Raw genomic sequence first — 20,293 nt, forward strand, 5'->3', positions numbered from 1 at the left:
GATTAGCTCAATTCTTATCAATTATCATTGTGCTTAATTATCAATAATGGTTCATATTATTACCAGTGTTTTACTGCTTTAAAATATATCATGCATAAATATTATCAGTGATGAATAGGAAGCATTTATTTGAAACAGAAATATTTTGTGTAACATAAATGTCTTTACTTTCAGGACCATGTGACAGTGAAGACTAGAGTAATGATTTTATTTATTTAAATAGAAAAGGTTTTTTTTTAATTACTTTACAATACTTATTTATTTATTTATTTATTTATTTTTTATTGTGCAGCATTGGTGAGCAGAGAAGACTTGTTTAAAAATATACACTACCATTCAAAAGTTTGGGGTCAGTACATTTTTATTGTTTTTTTTTTTTTTTTAAAGAAATTAATACTTTTATTCACCAAGGATGTATTAAGTTAATAATTAAAAGTTTGTTAAAAGTTCATAATAAATAATTTACATTGTTATAAAATATTTTTATTTTGAATAAACACTGTACTTTTTACACTTATTCATGAAAGAATCCTGAAAAAAAAAAAAAAAAAAAAAAAAAAAAAAAAAAATCACAGGTTCCAAAAAATATTTGGCAGCACAACTGTTGATATTATCCAACATTGATCATTCTAATAATAAATCCGCATATTAGAATGATTTCTGAAGGATCATGTGACACTTAAGACTGAAGTAACAGCTGATAAAAATTCAGCTTTTCATCACAGGAATAAATTCTATTTTAAAGTATGTTAAAATAAAAAACATTATTTTATATTGTAAAAACATTTTGCAATATTACTGTTTTTTTTTCTATATTTTTAATCAAATAAATGCAGCCTTGATGAGCATAAGAGACTTCTTTAAAGACTATTACAAGTCTTACTGACCCCAAACTTCTGAACGGTAGTGTATATATTTATATTAAAAAAATATATAATAATAATTATTATTATTCAAACTTTTGACCATGAGTGTGTGTGTGTGTATAATGGGATTTGGTTCAAACCTGTGTCATGATTCCTCTAGCAAGGATTTTGTTGCCATCTTGCATCATCATGTTGATGAACTTGCTATTAAAGGAAAACAGATAATCAATGTTATAAAGGATTCATATCAGTGGCGATTTCTTTAAGACTGCAAGGGAAGCTCAGCTTCCCCTATAATGTCACAAAATTAATGGTCAAATTATGTACTATTGTATTAACATTTTATTGACTAAAATGCGTTAGAAAACGTTCATCTCAAAGACGAGTTCGTTCAGAATCAGTTAGATATAGCAGGTCGGCTGACTTGATTTTCTTCTCATACATTCCCGTAGCGTCACAGTGCATTTCCCCGTTGAAGCCCAGCGTCCATTGACTTCAATGCGGCTGCTTTGAACGTTTTTTTTCAGTGCTTTGAAACTAGACGGTCATTGGATAAACGCTGCGATTATGTCCCGCCCACGGACGCTCAGCGTCTCTGGGGGTGAATGAGGAGCAAATGAGGAGTGGGCTGGCCTGGACTCCGAGCTTCTGCGTGATGATTGGAGGGTCTGTCGAAAGATTGCATCTCCTTTTGACTGACAGCGATTTTGTACTATAAGGAATCGCTGAAGCTATTCGCGCTCAGTCCCATCGCGGATTTCTCAAGTTCAGTCGAAATAAGAACTGCTGCAACCTATTTCTTTATATTTGCTTGGCGAAATTGCTTGATTTTCATCATACATTTCACACAATTATACACCACATTCCTTGTTTCACTTTTACAGAGTTTAATATTTTTTTTAGATCGTTCATTCATTCATTCATGTTAATATTTAATGTAGTAATCAATATATATATATAGATTACTACATTAAATATTAACATGGAGGATGACTATAAATTAATATATATATATATATATATATATATATATATATATATATATATATATATATATAGTCATCTTGAAAAATTTTAACATAACATAATGAAACCTTATATTTCTATTAAAATACTTTATAAATAAATAAATAAATCTCCATAATAACCTTATTTAAATTGCAAAATATTTATACTATATAGTAGCATCTGACTAAAAGAAAAAATACATCATATTTTGCATAATAAAACTAAAGCTTTTTTTTTTTACGATTGTTTGCATTGTGACTCACTTATGACAATAAGGCACATTCTTGTGAATAAATAAATAGACAATTTTATGATGTAGACCGAAAATGAGCTTCCCCTATTTGACAGACCAGTAGCCGCCACTGATTCATATACATAGGTGTCCAAAAGAACCACGAGTGAAAATATTTTTAAAATTACAGCAAAATTCAAACAATGTCATAAGCATAATATGAGGGAACAATCTACATGAGTTTATCTGAATCCTAGATTTTCAGTGTAGCCACAGACTTTAAACACCAGTGTGTTTATACACAGGTCATAGAGCTACACTACGGTTTATTGCAGATGGTTGTGATGGTTTTGTTTTTACCTGATCAGAGGGTCATTGAAAGAAGAGCTGGTGTCGCTTGACAGCGCTGCTTTTATCGGTCTCACGGTTTTCAGTTCCTGCAGCTCTTTTTCTTCAGGACTAAGCTCTGATTCTGGAACACGAGCATCTTTACTGGGATCTGGATCCAGATAGTATGGATTATACCGACTCCATCTCACCAAACACAGACTGAGGAAAAAATGCAGAATAACAGACAAATGTTACCTAATGTATGTTTGTGTTACACAAAACGAGCAGCGGCGTGAATTTAGAAACGGATTTAAGCACATGGTTCAGTTTGCGACGAACAGCATAAAATCAGCGATAAAATATACAAAATATGAATTAAACAGCAAAGCTGTTGTGACTTGGTCCTCATTTCGCATATTCCAGGTGAAAATAAATACAAACAACAAGTGAAATGTACCTCGGTGTCCAAGGTTTCAGTAAATGTCTGACGGAGGCTGCCATGTTTAGGATGCTGCAAAAGGTTTGTCTCAGATCAGCTTGGATGACCACCAAACCACCATTCACTATTAGAGAAGTAGTGCAAACGCAGGTCTCAGATCAGCGTTTAAACTCACTCTGACGCGACCGTGAAAGGACCTCAGCTGAAGAATGCGCCCTAAATATTGCCTGAGTAAAATAAAGCGACTATTTGTTTAAAACGAATGTCTTGCTTTTTCATATTTTGTACCTATACACACCGGTCTTGCTCAATGTCAAAATAAGTTATTTACACTAAAAATCAAATAAGTTCTTTACACTAAAAATAATAAATAGGCAACACCCCTCCCCCCTCCCCAAGGTCGCAGATGTATTCATTTTATTAAAAACAAAAGCAACAATTTACACAAGGTTCAAATAGACTCGTAATATTGTGTATTATTTCGCCTATTGTTTTAAAAAACATTTCATTAATATTGACAAAGGGAGTGTGATTATTGTGTAGCTTGTGAAAGTTTTTTGAATAAAAGCCCCTGGTATTTCAGTAAAACAAAATCCCAAACTGTTAAAGTTTATTCTTCAATAAACAATAACAAAAAGAATCACAAATATTGAAAAAAAGCTCTAAGACATTAATTATGCGTAGCTATAAATTGTGATTTTAGAGAGTGCCTACCAATACAACTCTCAAAGTAAAATTATCAAGTAAAGTTACAGCACAGAAAGCCGCCCAGTTTCGCAGTGGTGCAGTTTTATTTGTTTTTTATGCGTTTTAATAATTTGACTTCCTTAATCCAGTTGCTCTTTAAGATCAGTAAATGGAACATTTGACATTCTAAGGCTTTACAAAGTTAGGCCTGATTCCTTACGTTTGTAAAATATTGACATCTTAAATCTGAAAGCTAGATAATCAAATGCAGAACATAAATAACAAGAGGAGCTTTTGCAGTTTCTATTTGAAACGAGTTTGTATTGTCATTTCTTCCTTTGTGTACTAACGTAGTAGTAGTAGTAGTAGGCTAGTAGTTGTTGTTCAATCCTCAGAAGAATCTTAATAAAAGCCAACAGAAAGCGATATATTTTAACCGTATAAGATTCAGCGCTTGCTCTCATTGGTAAACAAGTCCTGACTCATGCATAATTCGAAAAAGCAAAAGTGAAAGTGTTTCATTAGACGTGTCCTCCCGTGAACCTCGTCGAAACAGGCTCTAGTTTTCATTTTTTTTTTTATGATATAATGACAGTTTTGTCTAATTTTAATACATGATGGACATTCTAACCTGTATGCTTTTTTTGTCAATACTGGTCGCTGATGGTAAGTATTATCACTTTACGTTTATACGCGAAAATAGCCTTTGAGATTTCCTTTCTCTTTTTTTTAACGCATTAATCAACCTAGGCTATTTCTTGATAGGGTTCATTGTGCGTGGTCCCTCTGGTCCCCTGGTTGCTCCTCTGGGAACTTCAGTGGTTTTGCCCTGTTCTGTTGATAAACCTTTACCAATGGACGATCTGGAGGTGGAATGGAGAAGAACAGACTCAGAGACTCTGGTCCATTTGTTTCTAAATGGTGAGAGTCGACCAGAGGCCCAGCAGGAGGATTATCATGAAAGAGCTAATTTCTTTAGTGATAAGATCCAACAAGGAAATTTCTCCCTCCGTCTGGACAATCTGACAGCTGAAGATGAGGGACGATACACATGTAAAGTTGACAGTCAACAGGATTCTGGAGAAATTGTGGTTCAAATAAAACGTGGTGAGTGAGAGTCACTTGCATTCTGTTGAAAATATAAATCACACTGGATGTATTTTATGCAATGGAGTTTTAACCATTTTTATTTTATTTTTTTTTTAGAACGTTTGATAGTGTCAGGATCAGATCAGTCCATGTCTGCATATGATGGTGAAGACGTCACTCTGAACTGCTCTGTAGACACTCACGTCCAACTTGAAGACATTGAGGTTTCATGGATAAGAACAGATGGAGATATTCCGGTTCTGCTCTTTCAAAACAACGAGACTTTACTAGAGGTGGCAGATGAACAATACAGAGACAGAGTTGAGTTCTTCACTGCTGAAATCCCCAAAGGAAACTTCTCTCTCAGACTGAAGAGTGTGAGGACTGAGGATAAAGGAGTTTACATGTGTCAAGTGTTTGCTGGAGAGCTTTCAGCCAATGCAACTGCAGTATTGGGGCAACTGGGTGAGTCCACAAAAAATGCAAAAAAAAAATTGGCAATGGATATTTTTGTTAACTCCACCCACCATTCAAATAATTTGAACATTATTTTGTTCAATATAGCATCTACCATTGTTTGCACTTGGTGTAAACAGTGCTTTTTTATACTTGTTTAAAATAGTATCTACAACTCAATGTAAGTTGCATGAATTGCCTTGATGGCAAACTTTCAAACTAATGATTAAATATGCCAAGTTGATTCAATGTAGATGCAAAATATTATATTTGATTTTTGTTTCACAGGTTTCTCTTCTTGGCACAAAGCTGTATTGTTTTTCTGTTTTGCTGCTGGATCTGGAGTTGTGGTTCTGCTCTTCTTTTTGATCTACTGCAGATCAAATAACACTGTTTGTAAGTGAATTGTTATTATTTCTTGTGATTTTTAACACTCTATGTCTTTGTGTTTTGTTAATTTAACTGTGATTATTCTGCATCTTCTCTCCAGCCACCAGCAACACAATCTGGAATCTTCAGCTTTCTCTGATCTTTTGTCCAAACATCTGTATGTTCTTTGCCTTCATCCTTTGGGGCTTTACTGAAGGTGAGTAGTTTAGTGTTCTTAGTTATATTTGTAATTAGTAAAATAACATAATAAGTATAATAATATTAATAAGTAAAATAATATTAATATAAGCTTAATAACATGGCACATTTGTTGGTGTGTTGTGTATACACTCTGTAATGGTGGGACTCTTCAAAACTTTCACATAACACAGTTTTTGTCATTAAATAATTAAATATTCTGTTCCAGGATCTCTGAGTGAGACCATCACTTGCTGTGCTCTTTATATTCTGAGGCCTGTTATGTTGATTTGGGCTATGCATTATTTAAAGTATCATCAAGGTATGTTGTTGGTTATGTTTTTTTTTTTTTTTTTCAGTTCAGTTCAGTTCAGTAAATGCATTTTGTAGCAACATATTAACATGTTGCATTACAATATTGTTAGTCATTACTTCTGTTGCAGTTAAATATATGAAAGTGTTAATTACTGAAGCATGACATTTTTTTAAAACCACAAATTCAACCTCAGATTATTTTCTTTATATTCTTGACAAAACAATGTTAGATGTGTCAGGATAATTTTAGAATTTGTAGTGAAATAATAATACACTTTGTCCTACCCAAAACTTACTGCCTAAATAGTACAAGCAATAGAACTAGATATGTGATGCATAGTAATGCCATGAATCTTGTTCATAGAAATATTGTTAGAAACTAAGTATGAGTATGTTGATGGGTATTGAAAATACACATAGTTTATTTTTTAAGCAACACCTAAAAAAACTAATTATGAAGTATCTGAGGGATTTGGCATCTGCAGGGCGATGCACAACCATGCTTCATTGTTTTATGTTGGGAATAAGAAAATGCTGTTTTCTGTAGACCGATGTACCAATACCAAGGCAGTGCATTGGTACTTTACTAAATATTATTTTACGTTTTCAACCCTTTCTGTAAACAGACAACCTTAAAACACGGATCAAGTTTTTCAAAATAACCAGAGAATTTGCTGTTTTAACAGTCGTTGTTTATTCAGGTAAGTAAATGCACATTTCACCCAACATTCAGATATTAACAGTAGCTATGTTTCCTTCAAAACTTATGCACAAAATTAGAATATCGCATAAAATATTTGCAAATAAAGCAGTTTATCGTGTTCAAAAACATTTCCTGACAAAATGGTGCAATAATCAATAATAATAATTAAGGTTGCTGCAACCCGGGAAAGCCTGTGGCTCTTTGTTTTCCTGCACAGATTACTTGCACTGAAATGCAATAACAAATGCTGTCATGTTATCTTGAGTTCAGATGTCTGATGTTTGGGAATGCAATTGTGTGAGACAGTTATGGAAGGTGATTATAACAAATAATTTCAGTTATGGACTTTCAAGCATTTAAAAATGATTTGACATGCCATTTGATGGGATCGGTGCTGGTTAGTTCATTTATCCAATCACATGATCTTTTGACGCAAAGTCACATTACTTTTTTGATGAGCGTCAAAGAATTTTATGATGTAATGATGTAAATGTGCTGAAATCGTTTTTAAACTTTTTAAAAAAATGTTTTAAGCTTTTTTAATTGAATGCAAATGTTTAGAATGTATGCATATCTTGGTGTTTCTATTGTTTATTTTTTCCTCCCCTTATTTGATAATTATTCCAAAATTCAAAGAAAAATTGGTGAATGGAAACATAGCTGCTGCTTTATGGAATATAACTTTTTTTTTTTTTGCTAACTTTCAATACTCTTGTCTAGAATTCATCCATTTAATCTAACCACACTCTCCAAAATATAGTAAACATGAAACCTGATGTCAGCAACCCTGATTTCTCAAAATGAATAAAAGACAGACAGTGCTTATAGCTGTCTAGTATCCCAGGATTACATTCCTTTTTTGCTGATTACGAGTGTGATTTCTCAGATCACCTATTATAGTGATATCTATCAGATAATAGAAACATTTGGTGCTTAAGTATAGACGTATGGGTGTCATAATTTTACATATGGGTGAACACACTGTTCAGTTTATCACATCTTTACATATGTAATATTTGCACAGAAAATCATGTATCTATTTCTGTAGTTCTTTTTACATATATCTGGAGAAAGACAGCACATGATACTAGTGTTGCGCCTCGTGTAATCTCTGGAATATTCTTTGGAATTATTGTGGTGCTATGTCTCATCTTGAGTAAAGGTAAGAGTTTTTGTATAATTTGACTCCTTACATTGTTAAAGATGAGTGACTGGCTAAGTATATAAGCACAGATTTATTAGGTTGATACATTTATTGTCAATGGTTTTGTTCATTTACATTTTTAATTCTACAATTACCAACAGTGATAATCAAATACATAGAGAAGATGCAGACAGTTTCCTTTTAGGCCCTACTGTGTTTGGATTTGTTTAATATGTTTGATTTTTATTTGATGTCTTAAGGCGTCCCAGTCAAGAGTGAACACATTCTTATTGTTTTACCCCAATATGAGTGATTAAAGTTGCAAAGTACTATTAATTCTAGAAAAATGTAGTTCAATAAAAACAATGTGTTACTGAATTGATAACACACAGAAATAAATTAAAACAAAAGAGAAAACAAATCTGGAATATTTTCTGTTCTTGATTGTTACCACCCTCTACTACTTAAACCAACAACAGGAACATTATGCCTAAACCAAGACTGAGACCTGAGATCTTGATTATCAGCAGACCACAGTTATCCCACACTGTGATAGACTGTATTTGGATTTTTTGCATTCATGTTTGCCTTTCTTCTCTCTCCTTTTTGTAGGTTTTAAAAACAGGAAGTTTAATCTAATGTTAATGTTCTCTTTACCTACATTACAACTGTTTCAGTTGCTCATTGGATTTGGATCTCCCTCTATAGGTAACACCTAAATACTGATCCCTTCATAATTTATAAAACTGATATGCAATAAGTACTTTGTAAAAATGTCACTTGGATATAACACACACACATACATGTTGTGTTTACATGTTTTATGGGGACATTCCATAGGCGTAATGGTTTTTATACTGTACAAACTATTTTCTATCGCCCTACACCTACCCTACACCTAAACCTAGCCCTCACAGGAGACTGTGCACACTTTTACTTTCTCAAAAAAACTCATTCTGCATGATTTATAAGCCTGTTTCCTCATGGGGACCTCACAAATGTCCCCACAAGGTCAAAATTTACTGGTATTACTATCCTTGTGGGGACATTTGGTCCCCATAATGTGATAAATACCAGGTGCACACACACACACTAAAAGCCTCTAAAAGCCATCTTGGTCACACTTGAGATAATGATACTGAGTGAATGCTCTCCACACATAGTATATTTTCATCAAGTACTTTCACTTCAAATGCTCTAAATCTCAACCTCAACTCATTCAGAAGTACCAGTACTGGTTAGCCCGAAAGAAATGCTAATATTCTGTGTGTAAAAATAATAAATATTAAACATATAATATAAATATATATATATATATATATATATTATAATTTGGCCAGTTTCACCTTGATGTACAACTTGTAGAATACATTCAGTGTTAACATGAATGTACAAACTGAATTAAGTCATTAGATATTCCTTAAAGAAAACCACTCTAGACTCTCATTTCTACGGTGGCAGAGAGAGCTCAATGCACTGCAACTTAAGAAAACACATGCAAACAGAAAAAAAAACGACAACAAATTAAGAAAACATATTCATCAGTTTGACAGCACAGGCGCTGCAAATCCTCGCAATGCAAACACAAATACGAAAACGCGCTGCAAATTCTCACAACACAACCAAACACAGAAACACGCTGCAAACACGCTGCAAACACACAAACACGCTGCAAATAGCATGGACCACAACGGAAATGTTTCAGTGAGACCTCAAAAAGTGACGAACCCAGCTGGGACCTGAATTTGGACCTGATTTTAACCTTTAATGAAGCATTGCAGATTTTTTTTTTTGTGAACTTTGAACGTTATATTTGTTTGCATATATTTATTTATTTATTTATATATTTATTTGCAATTAAGTTAGTAACGTTTCACAGTTAAGTGTCTAATTCATCAGATTAGTCTAAAAATATCCAAAAGACCAATGAATCATATGATCAGGATGTTAAAATAAACAAAAAACTCACCTTTTATTTCACCGACAACACCTCTGCTCTGACCAAAAGCCACTGAACAAATAATCAGGTCCCAGCTGGGTTCGTCACTTTTTGAGGTCCCCCTAAAACATTTCTGTTGTGGTCCGTGCTATTTGCAGCGCGTTTGTGTGTTTGCAGTGTGTTCTGTGTTTGGTTGCGTTGCGTTGCGAGGATTTGCAGTGCCTGTGTTGTCAAACTGATGAAGATGTTTTCTTAATTTGTTGTGTTTTTTTTTTTCTATTTGCATGTGTTTTCTTAAGTTGCAGCGCGGTGCAGCGCATTGAGCTCTCTCCACCACCATACATTTCAGTGATTTTAACATTTATGTTTAAGAACGTCTGAGCAAATCATATGATGTTTTAATGACATATTATTTACTGTTCATTTGTTTGGATGGGAAAATAATGAATTCTTAAATTATTCTTTTATTTTAGGAGTTTTAATTGTGGGATTTGTTCAGACTACAGTACTGTTTATCTTTATGGTATATTTACCTCGTCTGCAAGCAAAATTCAAATGTAAGTACATGCTGAAATAAATTCTTCTTATTTTTATGAATTTTTATGAATAGAAATACAAACTTTATAATACTTGCTTTATAATATAATACTTATGTAACAGAAGCTGCTGTTCATTTTACTACCAAACTGTGATGTATTTCTGAGTTAAAAAAAATAACAGTAATAATTGGATGTGACTTATCCATTTTATCCACTGGTTGTTGATTGTATTCTAAAAAGTGGGCGGTGTTTACCAGAATGAAGGCATGTATGCTTTTGGCTTAACTGCTGCATGCCCAGCATGTCATGTTGTGTCATTGGAAGAGGTAGTTAATATATTTATATATATATATATATATATATATATATATATAACACACCTTAAGAACATTAATTACATGCCGACTATGAACTGATTTGTATCAGATTTGAAATCAATTTTAGTATGTGACGTGAAATTTAATGAATGCTGATGGCCACCTTTATATTCATAGTTCTTCGCCATAAATGGATAACATTATTTCGGATAATAACAATGATACTCCTGGATACCACCATATTGGTTTATGTTCTTCTAGCCATATTGGAAAGAGAGAAAGGTATGCTGCCTTTAACACATTGTTAAAAAAAAACGTATATATAGTTGTAAAAAAAAAAAAAGGTTTAAGTAGATTTGTTACGGAAAAGCTCAAATTTGTCTTTTATGTCAGGACAATTATTTTCATTATTATGTTTATTATTATCTTGACCTGGGAGAGTGATTAATGTATATATATATGTTTTAGATCCTAGTGATAAATGATAGCCTATAGCTAAATTAGTCATTTGACATTTTTAGAATATACACAATTTTGATTTTGTAAAATGTTAAGCTGATCAAAATTGCTTGATTTTAATTGACAGAGTACTTGGAATGGACCTGTGTAATTTTATTTCTAGATGTTCTGAAGTTGATAGTGGCCTGTAAAGAATTTCTGAAAGGTATTTTTTTCCATCAGTAACTAATGCTTGCTAAGTCTTTTATTACCCAATACTATAATTATAAAAGAGCATAGAAATATGTTGCTAAGAAGTAGAAATGATGTGGTATGTCTTACAGATGCAAATAAAAAATATAGTACTATGCTGTTATAAAATAACACTATACTGTTTGTAATTAAAATGCATAAATAGTTAGTTAATTAATACATGGGTATACACTTTAGACTTAGTGCTTGGTAAACTGCACAATCAAAGTCACATAAATAATCCAGCTGTCACATTTCATTGATGTAGGAGTCCAGAGACGGAGACAACAGACTGAGATGAGCCTACGAGAATCAAATGCATGTAATTACTCTGCTAAATCCTAATATATATCCTATTTCTTGTAATTTACTGTAAGCTTTATTGTATTTATGCTATTTCCTCTTTCCTTTCCTTTCCTTTCCTTTCCTTTCCTTTCCTTTCCTTTCCTTTCCTTTCCTTTCCTTTCCTTTCCTTTCCATAAAACCAAAATTCCTCTCTGGCATAAAACTAATTAGTATTACATAGAAAAGAGATCTGCATAATTAATGCAACTCTATGTTTGTTTGTTTGTTTTGTGCATCTGTTCTAGTGCATCTCTGTAATGAAATGATGTACATGTTTGGAGCAGTTGGTCTTGTTTTGTTGAGCTCTGTTACACTGACAGTAGAACTGATCTTGAAAGCACGTAAGTGGGTATTTCTGCAAATAACTGTATGTTTGTCTGTATGTGTGTGTGTGTGTAGCATAAAATTTTTGCACAAAGACCTCATTAAAAATGAACAGAGTCCAGCAGGGTTACATTATACAAATACTTTTACCATTAAAGATTTTAAATATTTTACCGTTTTGCTTTCCCATGTGTCTTTCTATTCATTGTTATTCTTTCATTTTGATTCTTAGGAAATGGTGAGCGTGTTGTGAAGGATCTAAGACTCATTGTCTTCCCTTCTGAATGTGTTTTTGCTCTGTATTGGCTGTTTTTACAAATGTGTGTTTACTGTAAGTATGTTTTAAAATCTTTTTTTTTTTTTTTTCATTCTACTTTATTACACAACATAGTACAGAAGTGGCAGTATTGGCAGGGAAAGAGAAAGATATCATCATAAAATCATTGTCAAAGGAGAGGGACTTGAATGATGCTTTTTTTTTTTTAATTTGGTTTAAAAAAAAAGTGGCTGAAAACCAGTGAAACTGTTCAAAGTACATATAATTATAATATATTATTAGTTTATAATTCGTGTTTTATTAGGAATAATAATATATTTTCAGTATTAGCCTAATATGGTAGATTTATTTGCCAGTATCTATAATGCTGATTTGTAATGGATGCAAACAGTAAAAATGAGATAAACATCAAAGTGACAAATTAAAAGTGTCCAGTAGGGGGAGCCAGCATTTACATTTGCCCTTTTTACAATCATTCTAATTTTGCTCAACCAGTTATAAACATTCTTAACAACTATCTAATGTCTCCTGTCACATAGGGAAGATTGTTACAATTAGGTAAGTTCAGATTTTTATTCAACACAACTCTTATGTACTCTGTGTGTATACAGTGCATGCAACTGTTTATGTAACAGTGTTAAATCTGTAATTCTCTTTTTCTAATGCAGATTTACACACAATCAAAGGAACTCACCTCAAAGAGGTCATCTCAGGGTAATGTAATAATTACATATATGTCAGCTGTTCAGCAGTATAAGTTTGATCTAAGCATGCAGTACAGATGTGTAGTTGCCAAACAATGTCTTTTTTTGAACACAGAACACATCAGTGAATCATGAGATGGAGAATCTGTCTGCACCTGATCCTACTGTTTCACAGAGAGATATGAGAAAATGACTCGTCTACATTTATCATGCACTCTGACTGCGCCGTCTGCAAAAGAGGAAATACCTCTGGAATAAAAACCAACAAACTGAGACTAAAAACTACTTTGTAAAGCAAAGCTTTTGGTGACATTCTGTTACAAATAACTTGGATAATTTTACATTGGTTTCAAAAGTAAAATGTGCTGTATTTTTTTGTGGCTGTATTAAGTTTGTTATTAGTTTCTTCTAATAATTTAAAACATTTTTTTCCCACAATCAGAAGATTGAGGTACAGCTCTTATGCAAATGTAGTGTGTTATTAAAAATGTGAGTTTGTTGTCTTTTAGTAAGTATTCAGTTAAATATGAGGGAGTGTAAATATTTGAGGCTGTTGCATCAGTGATATGAAGTCCACATATTTTCTGTTTCGGTGAAGTTAAACAGATCTGTGTGGAATTCAAATCTATGTAAATATGTTCATGTAACATTTAAGATGATCCAGCAGTTTGTAAAATGTCTTAATTGCTACAGTTTATGTGTGCCCATGCAGTTCAATAATAATAAATGTTGAAAGTGCTTTTTATTGATGTCTCCAAGTTTATGAAATATATTCATATAATCATGATAAAAATCATGAGACCACAAAGGCTATAACAATTTCTCTTATTTGTCTTTAGATACATCACATTAATTTGATGTCCATAGTAATATACACCGATTAGACATAACATTATGACCACTGACAGATGAATTGAATGACACTAATTATCTCTTCATCACTGAACCTGCTAGTTGGTGGGATATATTAGGCAGCAGGTGAACATTTTGTCCTCAAAGTTGATGTGTTAAAAGCAGGAAAAATGGGCAAGTGTAAGGATTTGACCGAGTTTGACAAAAGTTGATCTATCAAAAGTGGGTCCAAGGAAGGAACAATAGTGATGCGGCAACAGGGTTATGGGCGGCTAAGGCTCATTAATGCACGTGGGGAACGAAGGCATGGTCTGTGTGGTCCAATTCAAACAGACGAGCTTCTGTAGCTCATATTGCTCAAGAATCTGTGGGATGTGCTAAACAAGAAAGTCTGATTCATGGAGGCCCCACTTCGCATCTTACAGGACTTAAAGGATCTGCTGCTAACATCTTGGGGCCAGTTACCACAGCACACCTGCATGGGTCTAGTGGAGTCCATGCCTCAGTGGGTCGAGGCTGTTTTGGCAGCAAAAGTGGGACCAACATATTAGGCAACAATATTAGGCAGGTGTTCATAATGTTATGCCTGATTGCTGTATATGATGCATGACGTTAGCTTATGGCAGGGCTGTCACTTTGAAGGGTTAGTTCACCCAAAAATAAAAATTAGCCCATAATTTACTCACTCTTTAGATATCCTAGGTGTATATGACTTCCTTCTTTCAGACGAATCCAATCTGAGTTCTATTTAGAAATATCCTGGCTTTTCAAAGCTTTGTAATTGCATAAGCGGGTGTTTCTCTTTATCAGTACAAAACAAGTCCAATAAAGTGCATCCATCCATAATAAAAAGTGCCCCACATGGCTCCGGGGGGTGAATAAAGTACTGTAGTGTATCGATGCCTTTTTGTAAGAAAACTATTCATAACTAAAATGCAATAATCACTTGAATCTAGCTTGCGCTGGCTGGTCGTACCCGGAAGCAGCTCTGGCTGGATGACATAGGACGTCGGCGTTGCGCATGCGTTGGTGAGTCTTGTGAAAGCCAACGTTTGTTTACAGGAGCAAAAGAAGAAAAGTTCCCTTATTTTAGCAAAGGAAAACCAGTCTCTTGGTTTATATCGAAATCTTCCAACATTTTCCTTTACAAATCCTCTTTTTGAACTTATAATTTGTGACCCGTTGTTTTGATCTCTCCACGGCATGTTCACGTTTGTCACTTCTGCGCATGCGCAGCACTGACGTATTACGTCATCCACTTTGTGCTTGAATGTGTAAACTGGTGAGGTGTATTTGTTCATTCAAGTGCAAGAAGACGCAAAAGAGAAGTCCATTTGGTGTTCGCGCCGTGTCTCTCGCCACTCTCTGTGTGCGCACTGGAGGCCAGCATGAAAGTCGCTCAGGACAGTTAACAGCAATGTTGCGCATCGTCATGAAGCTTATCATTTGCACATGTTTTTAAGTCCTGCCAATTTAAACATTCAAGAGATTGAAAGGCATTCAAGCACAAGAATGAGTACTTGTGTGCTGATCGGGCAGTCAGTTGAAATCACCAGGGGCCCCCACATCCGTGGGCCCCCTTTAATCATCACCACCTTTCTCCCCACATGCGACAGCCCCGAATCCTGTTGCAAAACCACTTTATGGTCCACCGACCCAAAACTTTAAAACATTTCAGAAGAATATTTTGACATAGCTTGAAATTTTTCACTCTGATATTGCTATAATTAGGATCAGGGCTGCATTTCTCAAATGCATTGTAAGCCTAAGTTGATCGTAGCTCCAGTGATGACAATGGTTCTACGATCAACTTAGGCTTACGATGCTTTTGGGAAACACAGCCCAGATTAGTTCATATCTGCATATAGACATTTAGAGGTCCTGTATCTAACTGTTTGGTTTCTTTTAGTTTTCTTTGGTTTAGACATATGTTGTCACACCCCTGTTGTCTGTTTTGTGGTTTTTCCCCATGTATGCCCTTATTTGGTCTTTCCTGTTCCGTTTTGAATCGTTACGTCATTGTTACACCTGTCCTCGTCTGATTAGTCTGTGTATTTAAGTTTGGTTGTGTTCACCATTTGGTTGTTGGTTTGGTTGTCAGTCTCGTATTGTCGTTTTGTGTTGGATTCCCTGCTGTTCCTGTTCGTTCCCTGTTCAAGTTGTGGATTATTTAATAAAGTCTGTGTTCCGAGCTCCTCGTTCCTACTCCTCCTTCCCGCACACGATGCATGCTGACATAAGTGTTGACAGTCTGCCTCTGGATCTGCACCCCTGGTCTGGATATTTGAATTAAACATAAATCAATAAATAATGAATAATTTACTTAAAAAAAGTATGTTATTGTAGTAAAACACAATGCTAAACTGTTAGTTTATTCTTCACTAAATAAATAATCAAACATGGAAAGCCCTCCCATTTTCACAGTGGTGGTGTTTTATTTGCTTCTCATGCATTATAATAATTTAATATTTCACTTCCTTGATCAGTTCTTAAGGATTAGTTAGTAAAAAAAAAAAATACTACATTTGACATGCCAAGACTATAAAAAAAGTTTGTTTGTAAAATATTGACGTCTAAATTTGAAAGCTGTATAACCAAATGCAGAACACAACAAGAGGAGCTTTCACAGTTTCTATTTGTTAAACACAATTTCGTGTTATCAGTTCTTTTGTTTTCTGTGTAACATAGTAGTAGAAGTAGTAGTAGTTGTTGTTGTTCAAGTGTATGTCTGCAGATGAATCTTAAGAGCCAACAGAATGTGATGGCAGCCTGTTCTTATCGGTTCATCTTATCAAGTCCTAACACATTTTTTACAAAAAGCAAAAGTCAATGTGTTTCCTCAGAAGTGTAATTTCTTTATAACAAACTTACTAAATTTACCAAGTGGACTTAGTTCAGTTGCAAATGTTATACCTGACCTTTTTGGCACATAGCTGTGTTGGTTTTCTGTTCTGTTGCTGGATTTGGAGCTGAACGTCTGCTCTGCTGTCTGATCAACACGTTCTCACTCCTAACTCGTCACATATTGACGATTGGGCAGGGCCCCTTTGGCGTCACTTCTGGACGCTCAGGGTACCCCTTTAGCGTCATTTTTCTACGTGCAGGGTCCTCCAGTACTTAACATAAGAAACCCTTGGCGTCAATGTGCTGACGCGAAAGGCACGGGGGATTTTATTGTCATTAATGAAATTATATATTGGGTAATAATATTGCTATTATTGCATATATGTTGGGGTGTAATTTTTTTTTTTCAATGCGAACTGTCAAAATAGTTTAATTTATATTACACTATTTACACACTGAACCCAACCTCTGCCCCTAAACCTAACCATTTGTCAACAAAACACAAGATATAAGAGGCAGTTACAACTATATTCATAATTTATTCAAAAAGTATTAATATTCCAAGGGTTCCGAAGCAAAACGATTGATTTGTGAGAAGAATAGACCCGATCGCCGTCTCCGTCCGCCGTTCTGTGTGATGCTGCAGTCTGTCTGTGCGCGAATTCAAAAAATGCCGCCAGAAGAAGCGAGCCTTGGTTGTGAAATGCTATTGGCTCTTGGGTGTCTCGTGACCGATTGTGTCATGCTGTTGTGAAATGCCATTGGCTCGTATGTGTCTCGTGACCGATTGCGTCATGCTAATGCTCGGGTGTATCTTCTTGAATGAGATGTGAGCGCGTTAACGGAGCGGGATCATTTTCAGCGATTAAAACCCTCTGTTATTCGCATAAAGATATCGTATGGCTTCAGAAGACTCGGAATGCAACAGGACTTGTTTGTAATGCTTTTATACTGCTTGTTTATGGTCAGTTTTGTGTTTCATATTGTTCAGAAGTGGGTAGGTTTAGGGTAGGGGTGGGGTTAGGTGTTCCAATGAACGTATAAATTTATCTAAAATAATTTCTGTTTTTACAAATGCATGCAAACCATTAAATTAAGACAAACAACTGAAAACAATGGAGGACCCTGCGCGTCGAAAAATGACGCTGAAGGGGTACCCTGGGCGTCAAAAAGGACGCCAAGGGGTCCTGACCAATCGTCAATATGTGACGAGTTGGGAGTGAGAACGTGTTGGTCTGATCTACTGCAGATCAAATAACACAGGTGTGTTAATGAATTGTTATTTGTGATTTACCTCTTTTTGTGTGACTGTAAGTGTTTTGCTCCTTTAATGTTTTATTTATTCATGTTTATTCTGCATTTACTTTCCATACATCTGCGTCACAATCTGGAATCTTTGTATTTCTGTTGTCTTTTCTCCAAACATCTGTATGTTCTTTGCCTTCATCTTTTGGAGCTTTACTGGAGGTGAGTATACAGTTTAGTGTTCTTAGTTATATTTGTACATTTGTAAAATATTATAAACTATCAAGTTGTTGTTTCCCCGTTTTTGAAGGGTCACCATTGGCACATAATGCAGCAAAGATAGCTGAAGTCAACAGATTTTACTAACAGACCTACCAATTTTTGTGTGAAAATAACATAATTATGCTGCTATCTTTCTGTAGTCATTTTTAACCCCTTGTAATTTGGCTCTGAATCTCAGGTGAAAACCGTTTTTACCCCTCTCTACAAAATTGTGTATTACTCGGTAAATGAAGAGTTCAGATGCAAAAACCTCTAAATCCATCTGACATTTTTCTTTAAAATAAGCATTTTTATCAGGCTCCTATGAATAGGTTTCTATGTAAGTACTGGCACTTCTAATTGAGCTGAGGCTGGGATTTAGCAAGTTTGAATTGCAAGATATAAACTTGCAATCTTGAGGAAAAGAAAGTCTGAATTGTGATATAAAAAGTAACACTTAATTTGGTGGATATAAACTTCCAAAGCTCATCCATAGTCATCTCCATACAGACAATAATGCTTTTAATGCTAGAATTAAAAATGTACCAAATCATTGTAAATTACATGATTTATTCTATAGCACAGATAAAAGAGAAAGCATAAATCTTCTTATATATGGTTAACAATATCAAACATTTGCACCTGGAAACACTAATGTTTTTAGGACACAGGTTTAATCTTCATGCTGATGGTTTTCATGCCGACAGCAACACTGTTCTCCCAGGTGTACCAAGCATTTCCAATACCGAAAATGGTGGCATCTCTTCCCCATAAGTATATACCATTGGGGTTTGTGTAGTGACAAGGTGTGGCTCTATACCAAAATCCTCCAAGACGCATTTTGGCACAATTATTATCATCAATGTCTTGATCCTTGTCAAAAGTTGTAAACTTCAGACCATTGTGGAAGGTCAAAGAGTCACCTGCAGAGACAAACAGCATCATTAACAGGATTAACATAATATATACTAGTCCCATCCCTACTTAGTCCTGTAGGTTTCACAACAAACAAGAGGTTTTCCTCTCCATTTAATGTATGTTATCAGACATGTTATTCTGACATCTCACAATGCTTGGTGGTATTAAAAAAAAAATCCTATTTTTTTAACATTTACACATGTAAGTCACATTTAAAGAATACATTACAGAAAAGCTGGTAAATTACATTTAACAGTGTGGTTCCAAATTGAATGCCTTATAAAAAACACATTTAAGCAAGCAAAAGTGCATGATCAAGTGTACATGAATCCTATGAATAAAAGTGTCCTACCTGCTCCTCCATCAGCAAATCCTGAAACTTGCAGTTTATATCCATCAACTTCAGCACCCACAGAGAAGGATGAGTACAGAGCATAACCTTTCCTTCCATTAAAGTCCTCCAGATCCACTCTCAGCATGTACGCCCTGTTACGTGTCAGCTGGAACATGTTCTCCAGTCCTGTTCACACACCCATATGAAGAACGTGTTCAACAAAAACATAAACATCCACACAAATGGACTTACCCAGCCAATATTCGGTCTCCACATTCCCAAATCCTCTCTTGTACTGATTCCACGGCTGATAGAAATTCATACTGCCGTCCACTCTCCTTTGAATCACCTGTGATGGGTTTATATACAATGTATGATTCATAATGTATGTTCTAATGTATTTTTAATGATCTAAAGTCACATTCGTACCGTCCATCCTCCATTGTCTTCAACGGTCCCATCTGAGACAATGTGACAGTAAACCCAGACAGGAATGTCACCTGCTGGATATATGGCGTAAATCCCACTGAGTGTTTCTCCTGAGTTTTGGATGTCAGAACAGTCGAATGGCGTGAGTGCAGAACCACTGCCCAATAAAACAGGGAGAAAAGCTGCCAAAAACATCATCATCTACAAGAGACAGAGAGAAAGAGTTAAATGAACATGATGCACATAGTGATGAAATCAAAGTTACATTGAACCAGAATCAGGAGTTTAGATTGACACAACAAAAGAAGCAACTTACGTACATCTGAATCTCTTCTTAGTAGTTCACAGATTTGTTTAATCTAAAAAGTAATAAAAATGATTTCATACATATTTTTTTATCCGTTTATTTTCTGAAAACTGTTAAGTAAATGAAGAATAA

The 20,293-nt window shown here is 34.7% G+C and overlaps 3 protein-coding genes across 4 annotated transcripts; 1 reads left to right on the forward strand and 2 right to left on the reverse strand.

The window, feature by feature from the left end:
- Positions 1-1,006: 1,006 nt before the first annotated feature.
- LOC127158232 (28S ribosomal protein S7, mitochondrial) lies at positions 1,007-2,984 on the reverse strand (the record flags this gene model as incomplete). The annotated part of the gene is made up of 3 exons (XM_051101381.1): positions 2,894-2,984; positions 2,467-2,655; positions 1,007-1,070 (listed from the first exon to the last, which is right to left on the reverse strand). Coding segments are annotated over exons 1-3 (297 nt in total), but the record flags the coding sequence as incomplete, so codon positions are not given.
- An 804-nt stretch (positions 2,985-3,788) lies between these two features.
- On the forward strand, positions 3,789-13,585 carry LOC127158233 (uncharacterized). Its single transcript, XM_051101382.1, has 18 exons — positions 3,789-4,228; positions 4,328-4,669; positions 4,769-5,116; positions 5,396-5,503; positions 5,598-5,693; positions 5,904-5,996; positions 6,616-6,690; positions 7,741-7,854; positions 8,449-8,544; positions 10,249-10,332; positions 10,809-10,913; positions 11,218-11,295; positions 11,590-11,643; positions 11,912-12,007; positions 12,223-12,321; positions 12,807-12,825; positions 12,936-12,981; positions 13,087-13,585. The coding sequence occupies exons 1-18, from the start codon at positions 4,177-4,179 to the stop codon at positions 13,162-13,164; spliced, it is 1,983 nt and encodes a 660-aa protein (XP_050957339.1). The 5' UTR covers positions 3,789-4,176; the 3' UTR covers positions 13,165-13,585.
- Positions 13,586-18,790: 5,205 nt separating this feature from the next.
- LOC127158234 (microfibril-associated glycoprotein 4) lies at positions 18,791-20,206 on the reverse strand. Of its 2 annotated transcripts, none has more exons than XM_051101383.1 (5): positions 20,171-20,206; positions 19,855-20,055; positions 19,678-19,774; positions 19,444-19,611; positions 18,791-19,096 (listed from the first exon to the last, which is right to left on the reverse strand). In XM_051101383.1, the coding sequence occupies exons 1-5, from the start codon at positions 20,174-20,176 to the stop codon at positions 18,834-18,836; spliced, it is 735 nt and encodes a 244-aa protein (XP_050957340.1). In that variant the 5' UTR covers positions 20,177-20,206; the 3' UTR covers positions 18,791-18,833. The 2 variants fall into 2 exon arrangements, with proteins under 2 accessions (XP_050957340.1, XP_050957341.1); XM_051101384.1 differs by having other exon boundaries at positions 20,175-20,197.
- Positions 20,207-20,293: the final 87 nt, after the last annotated feature.

Source organism: Labeo rohita, unplaced genomic scaffold (genome assembly GCF_022985175.1).
Source record: "Labeo rohita strain BAU-BD-2019 unplaced genomic scaffold, IGBB_LRoh.1.0 scaffold_1403, whole genome shotgun sequence".
In the NCBI taxonomy this organism is placed as follows: Eukaryota; Metazoa; Chordata; class Actinopteri; order Cypriniformes; family Cyprinidae; genus Labeo; species Labeo rohita.

Bases quoted from the DNA above. Each gene is read 5' to 3' on its own strand.
- LOC127158233 (XM_051101382.1), top strand. From the start codon at position 4,177: ATGATGGACATTCTAACCTGTATGCTTTTTTTGTCAATACTGGTCGCT. The intron at 11,296-11,589 runs GTATTTTTTTCC...TCATTGATGTAG, and splicing joins CTGTAAAGAATTTCTGAAAG to GAGTCCAGAGACGGAGACAA. The intron at 11,644-11,911 runs GTAATTACTCTG...CATCTGTTCTAG, and splicing joins CCTACGAGAATCAAATGCAT to TGCATCTCTGTAATGAAATG.
- LOC127158234 (XM_051101383.1), bottom strand. The intron at 19,775-19,854 runs GTACGAATGTGA...AACCCATCACAG, and splicing joins AAGACAATGGAGGATGGACG to GTGATTCAAAGGAGAGTGGA. The intron at 19,097-19,443 runs GTAGGACACTTT...TTGTCTCTGCAG, and splicing joins ATTTGCTGATGGAGGAGCAG to GTGACTCTTTGACCTTCCAC.